Source organism: Hevea brasiliensis, chromosome 9 (genome assembly GCF_030052815.1).
Source record: "Hevea brasiliensis isolate MT/VB/25A 57/8 chromosome 9, ASM3005281v1, whole genome shotgun sequence".
NCBI classification, from domain to species: Eukaryota; Viridiplantae; Streptophyta; class Magnoliopsida; order Malpighiales; family Euphorbiaceae; genus Hevea; species Hevea brasiliensis.
In genome coordinates this window covers 22816454-22823372 of record NC_079501.1, presented here as the reverse complement: position 1 = coordinate 22823372, position 6919 = coordinate 22816454, and the positions used below count along the sequence as shown (strand labels likewise).

Sequence of the window (6919 nt, the reverse complement as noted above, 5' to 3'; positions counted from 1 at the left end):
TATATATATATATATATATATATATAATACTTGTAATATCTTTTCTAATTGACTTGACAAACTCATGTTAGTATACTTATCTCATTGGAAATCCTCTTTAATTGGTTTGTCTTGAAAGATATTTGGCTCTATCATATATAAGGATAAGTCTTTCATGGTTAAAGTAAGACCAATTAAATCATACACAGAGAATGCTTGCTTGTCACAATATGGGCAGTCATATTACACACTTGTCCCATAAAAAAAAAAAAAAAAAAAAAAGAGAATTCAAAACTTCACAATTTATAAAAAAATAAATTATTACTTTTATAAATTTTGATGGATTTATTTATTAAATTTTAAGTGAAATTTAAATTTAAAACTTTATTAGCTTTAAAAATTACTGTAACAGCATAGGGTCAAAATGAACATATTAATTACAATTTATAATATTTTATTTTTTAATCAAAAGCCCTTTAGACGGTTGGTCACAGAGAGCAAAACCTGCAATCAAATTTGCCACACAATTGGGTTTATCGACATGAGGAAGATGACCAGAGTCTGCTACTTGTCGCATAATTGCATTTGGTAGTTCACAATGTAGCTTCTGTAAGACATTTTAAAATTATAAATAAATAAAAAATTTTAAATTTTCTCCCTCTATCCATATTTACCTGTCATTTAAAATTTTTTATAGTAATTAAAAAATAATTAAATCATTTAAATTATAATGAGATACTCTTAATTTTATTAAATTATAATTTATCTCACTTAATTAAGAGAGAGAAAAATATTAAAATAAAATTTTAAAAAATTATAAAAATAATTGTTATATTTAATAAATGTAAGGGTAAAATTAGAAATAAGTAATTAATGCTTTTTTTTTTTTTTAAAAGACAGATGATTATAGATAAAATAATTTTTAAAAATAACAAATAAAAGTAGACGGAGAAAATATAATACTATTTTAATTATATAAAAAAATAATTAATTATGTAATTAAGTAATACCACTGCGAGCTTGTAGTTGACAATCTGATCATTTTCACCACAGATGATAAGTGTTCTCTGTTTTACCTGAAATTAAAGCAATGGCAAACGTTAAAAGCAAATATAACCCAAGAATATTTATTTATTTGTTTCTTTATTAAATTTAATCTAGTTACCTGTTTTATTAGGGAACCAACATTATATCCTCCACTAGACATAAAACTAACAGTTGCATCCTTCCACCATGGCAGCATACAGTGTAATCGGCCAACCTACATTCATAGTTTAGCAATTGATTCTGACCAAAAGTGAATTTCATCAAACACAAAAATGAAATCTTACATTAGTCCAATCTAAAATTGTATGGAATGAAGTGCCATTGAAGGCCAATGCATTTGCATAAAGGCGAAGCGGAATGCTCTTCAACAAAGAAACCTGGTCCAAGAAAATAATCAAGGTCAGGAGCTACTCTCGGGCTCAGCTATTGCAAAATGCAGTCACAATGGAAAAATAATACGGTAGAGACATACCCCTGCATAGGCTATTACTGGTGGTAACTTTGCTAGGCGTCTTGTGCCTTCAGCATACGCATTTGGATTGATGAGAATCAGCTTTTCAACCTGTAAAATGCAAATTAAAATGGCTTTTTTATAAGCTAAAAATCATCAGTTTTAACCAAAAAACAGAACAAAATCAAAAGCAAGAACATAAGCTAAATTTGGCAGAAGACGAGCATCAAATCAAGAAACTTGGAACTTTTCAGAAAATTGAACTTACAGCTTCCGGATAATTGACCGTAAAATCCATTGCAACAGAAGCGCCAAGGCTTGGTCCAACTAATATCATTGGTCTTTTGATGTAGGACTTCCACAGCTATAGTATTTCAAGGACAAAATCATTTGTTAAGAAGGGCATTAGGGCTTGATACAACACTTCAAAATTCTGAAAAGAACATAAAAATTTACCTGATAGAGGTGATAACGCTTAGATGCTACATCACATGGTGGACGCATTTCTATTAAAAGCAACAATAGTCATCATATTTAAGCAGATATTGCTTAGAGGGACAAGAAGTAAAGAAATTAGGGATAAGTGAAAAATTAGTATAGCATAAAGGGATTTGAGGTTTATGTGTTTATAACCTAAATCAGAAAAGCCCCATCCAAGAACATCAACAGCCCAAGCCTCCAAACCAGCTTCCTCAAGCAAAGGGTATGAGCATCTCCACTCTAAACAGGAGCTGAAAATAACAAAACATAGGCTTGTAATTAAATAATTAACCATCTTTCTTTTTTTTTTTTAATAAGGATTTGATTTGTAGGTTAAAATTTATAGCTAACCTGTCAAAGCAATGAAGCAGGACCACTGGACTGTGTTTACTTTGTATTACTGGTTTAATACAACTACTCATAATACATTTCTCTGGAAAACCCATCTGCAATTTTGGGAAGCATTTTAAATTTATCTCAGAATACCATTTAATTAACATATTGCACGTAATTTGTTAAAGACTTCCTTAGACGTCTCAAAAACTAAGGTCTAAAAATTCTCAATATGGGAAACTCTTACCTAAATTTGGTTGATTATATTTCTGTATTTAATAGATAGATTCATCTATATATTTTATATTTATAAGTTTATCAAAATAACAATAACTATATAAATAAATTTTAAAAATATAAAAATAAAATTAATGTATAAGTTTCAGATTTAGCAAACATGTAACTAATTTAAAAATTTTTAATTTTAGAGTTTTCTATTTTTAATTTGGATCCAATGGTTGACATATATATTTTTTTTAAATAAAAAAAAACCATTTCAGCAAATTGTCTTTATTTCTTTATGAATGATAATGACACGGCATCCATGTGTCATAAAAAATACGACAAAGAAATTATAAAAGTAGGTAAACATAAAGAGTTAAATTGTATTTTCTTTTTTATTTTTATACTATTTTTAGTTAAAAAAATTATAAATAAATATAGTATTTTATATATTTATTAATTATTTAATAAACATTTATTTTCATCCCTGTAAATCACTGTCTAGATCCTCAGTCTTTGGAGAGTCAGTTAAGCGATTTTATAACCGAAATCCAATCCGTCCACCGAACCTAATTGATTACAATGTGAAATAAAATATATTTTACAGATAAATTAAAAAAAGTCAGTTAACTGAATCTATTTTATTGGGCACGATTTTATTTAATTTTTAAAATTAAATTCATAATTTGACATAAAAATTAAGTATTTATAGTAATTTATAATTATAATCAAATTTTGTAATTTTAGATAGGATTAACCTCAATCTTTGAGGTTGGATGCTATTATAGTCGAAACTTATAATTAATTTAAAGAAAATTAAATTTTATCTATTAAATTTATAATTACATAACTACATGTCTTAAATTTATAATTATGATAACTTAACACTTTAAAAAAAATTTATACATTGATAATTAAATTAATTAATTATTTAAATGATGACCACATCAATCAAAAGCAGTAGCTCATTTAAGACATATATAAATAGATTTCTATAAATTTGAGTAATAAAATTTAAAGTTTAAAATGTTTGATTATTATAATTGTAAATTTAGCGTATAAAATTTAAATTTCTCTAAATCAATTTTGAGTTATGATTATAATTGTTAAAGGTTTAGATTTATGATTTAAAATTAAAATGTTTGAATATAATTATAAAATATAGCAATTGTTTGACTTTTATGTTCAATTGTAAATTTGATTTTAAAAATTAAATATAATTACACCCAATTAGAATACCAAAATAAAAATTGACATATTAAAATAAAATTAATATTTTATTTTTCAATTGGCCTATATAATAATTCAATTCATAATCAAAGTTAATTATAACAAATAATATCAAAAAAATAATAATTTTAGATATTTAATAACTATTGGAAATTGTTTTTTTTCCTTTTTTTTCAAGAAATGAACCAATCATGTTTTTCAAAATCATTCCCAATTATGCAAATTTATTAATTGAGCATAGAATTCGTTTAGTTTTTGAACAAATGAGTAGAATCCAGTTTTTTGTAGTAAAAGAAAAGCAAAATGACAATAATGCTAATAAATAAAGTTGTTAAATAAAGATAAAATTAACTAGTTAATTAATTAATTATTAATGAGAAATTTAAGGATGAAAAAAGAAGAAAATGAAGATAGACAGAAGGGAATAAATTAGAAGAAGTATTGGGAGAAGGAAAGAAAGGAGGATTGTATTTACCTGGACAGGGAGCCTCTGTATTCTCTTAGCCAAAGATCTAGCAAAAGGGTCTTTGATTTTCTCTACCTCTTTTGGAAGGAATGAAGGAAACTCACCACCGCTACCAGCCACCAACGCCTTATGACGATCACTGCCGCCCTTTGAATTCATTTTCACTTCCATTACTACACCCACACTTGTCGGTAGAGAGCCCAAGTTAAGAGGCATCATCATTTATGCTCCTCAAAAAGAAGAAGAAGAAGAAGAAGAAGAAGAAGAAGAAGAAATTAGCCAGAAAGAAAACCTGCCGTCAATGTAGAAGAGTGAACTGGTGGCTACTAGCTAGGCCAAGCTACCGACTCCAACTTAAAAAACAGCAATTCCGTTTAAAATATGTTAAAAATGGCTGCAACAGCGCAAAGATGGTTACCGTTTCACACGCTTTATCTTCCTTTCCGGAACAAACAACTAAAAGGACAATAATTTTCCCTTAAGACATTTTCACTCTAAATTGTAGAGAAAGTAAGAAATAATTGCATGAGAAGTATTCTTTTACTTTGAAATTACATATATATCCCAATGTAAACATAAAAAAGCAAAGAAAGAAGGAGCACAATTAGAAATGATAGTGATTAAGATACTCGTAAAAAATTTAAATTATTTAATAATTTTTATAACACTTTAAATTTTTTAAATAATTGTTTGATGTGTAATTATATGACTATGTTTGCATTAAATGAAAACAGATATGCAGATTGAAGGATACAGATTAGCGTAATTTATTGGCATGATTTGGATGGCAAGATTCATCGTTAAGCTGATTTTGACATGTGGACTATGTATATCCATGCAAGTGTGATGCTTTTCGCATTTCTAATTCGAAAGATAATCTATTAATTGTAAGTAGGAAAAAATTGTTCTTTATCTCATCATGCACTGTTGACTTTTGATCTTGTGGAACCTCAAGATTGAAATACGTATGCAATCATTTACAAAGGCTAATCTATTATTTTTATATATATATATATATATGTATATTTACTAAAACACATAACATTTTACCATTTTTAACATGGCTGCAGCGAGAGGTCATTCTCGCAGAAAAATTTCAATGCACGAATATCTAGGGTGGTAAACAGGATCTTGATGTTATATTTTAATATGAATAATATATTTTAAAATATAAAAATAATATAATATTATTAATTTTATTTTAATCAAATAAATAAATAAACCATAATAAGTAAAAATTAAAATTTCATATTATAAAATAGTAATAATAATAAAATTATAAAACATATAGTGTGAAAATTATATAGGAAAAATATTGAATTGGGGATTATCATTAATACTTTTAGATGACATTTAATTTAACGAAGCACATTCAGTACTTATTTTATAATTTGAAAGTTAAAAAAATATCATCATAGGTATAGTGTCTTAAAATATTGATTCACTAGTCAATATAATACACTATATCTTTGTCTTATTCGTATATTTTCAAAGAAAAATTAATGATGCATGCTCCATTGATTGATTCATATTTAAGTTAATGTATTTTAAAGTTGGAACTATATTTCATCAACTTATATTGTAATCGTTATATTAAATATTTATATTTTGTTGATTTAAACTCTCAATCATTTATTTTGGAAATTTTCAAAGCAATGAATCACAAAAAGAAGCCACCACATTCACTCTATATTCAAAAATTAAAACTATAAAAGCACATCTCTTTATTTAAATATAAATTTATTTATACAAAAATAATTATATTATTAATGTTATATAATATGATTATATATGATAAAAAATTACAATACAACCAATGCCTTTATCTTAATGGTACTATAGTTGTCTTCAGGGCTGATAAGTCTCGAGTTCGAGTCTCAATTAAACCTAATTGTACCAAAAAAAATTACAATACAAAATAAATCATGAATGAGTTGATAAAAAAAAAATTAAAAGACATTTAAAGGATTTTACATTTTAAAAATAATAATTAAATTTCAACAAAATTCTAATAAAATAAGTATTTAATAAAATTTTCATACACTCTAACAATATTTGTATTACTGAAAAAGTTTATATTGTTTTTTTAGTTAATTTTATATTTAATTTAATTTTATATTTAATGACAAAAAAGGAGAAAGGATGTTCTTAAAAATAAAAGCAAAGATTGACTAAATGCTTGCCAATGTAAACTAAAAAAATATTTAACCCAAAATTGAACAAAATTAGTCACTTTCATTTAATATTTTTTCTTTTTTTAACTTTTATATATTAATTTAAGAGGATTCATTTTTGCTTTATTTTTATTATCATAATCAATTACAATATAATTATAAGTGTTTTCATATCAATACAATATATTTTAATTATTTAGCGCTCTGTATAATATATAGATATATATGTGTGTTGTGTTAACCCGCGGCATACAGTGGTTCTTTGTGCTTGTTAATGGCTAATTTCATAGAACGTAAAAATGGTATCTGATAAAATATATATGAAAATATATATGAAAATATATAAAAAAATAATAAAAAATATTATTAAAAATTATTTATTAATTTATTATATGTATAATTATCTTATTTTATCTTTATAAAATTTATTATTGAAAAAAAAAGTTATAATAAAATTTTAAAAGTAATTAAATTTTATATATACAACATGCTTTTCTTTGTCACAATTAATTTTAAATTTTATAAAAGAGAATTTAA

The 6919-nt window shown here is 24.9% G+C and overlaps 1 protein-coding gene across 4 annotated transcripts; it reads right to left on the bottom strand.

The window, feature by feature from the left end:
• Positions 1 to 343: 343 nt before the first annotated feature.
• Positions 344 to 4695, bottom strand: LOC110659341 (alpha/beta hydrolase domain-containing protein VTE7). 4 transcript variants are annotated; one of them, XM_058153430.1, is made up of 11 exons: positions 4501 to 4695; positions 4218 to 4392; positions 2309 to 2403; positions 2111 to 2208; positions 1934 to 1983; positions 1746 to 1841; positions 1499 to 1588; positions 1311 to 1403; positions 1145 to 1240; positions 990 to 1055; positions 344 to 586 (listed from the first exon to the last, which is right to left on the bottom strand). In XM_058153430.1, the coding sequence occupies exons 2-11, from the start codon at positions 4377 to 4379 to the stop codon at positions 434 to 436; spliced, it is 999 nt and encodes a 332-aa protein (XP_058009413.1). In that variant the 5' UTR covers positions 4380 to 4392; positions 4501 to 4695; the 3' UTR covers positions 344 to 433. The 4 variants fall into 4 exon arrangements, with proteins under 4 accessions (XP_058009413.1, XP_021672926.2, XP_021672924.2 ...); XM_021817234.2 differs by having other exon boundaries at positions 4218 to 4381; XM_021817232.2 differs by having other exon boundaries at positions 4218 to 4438; positions 4536 to 4695.
• Between the last annotated feature and the right edge of the window lie 2224 nt (positions 4696 to 6919).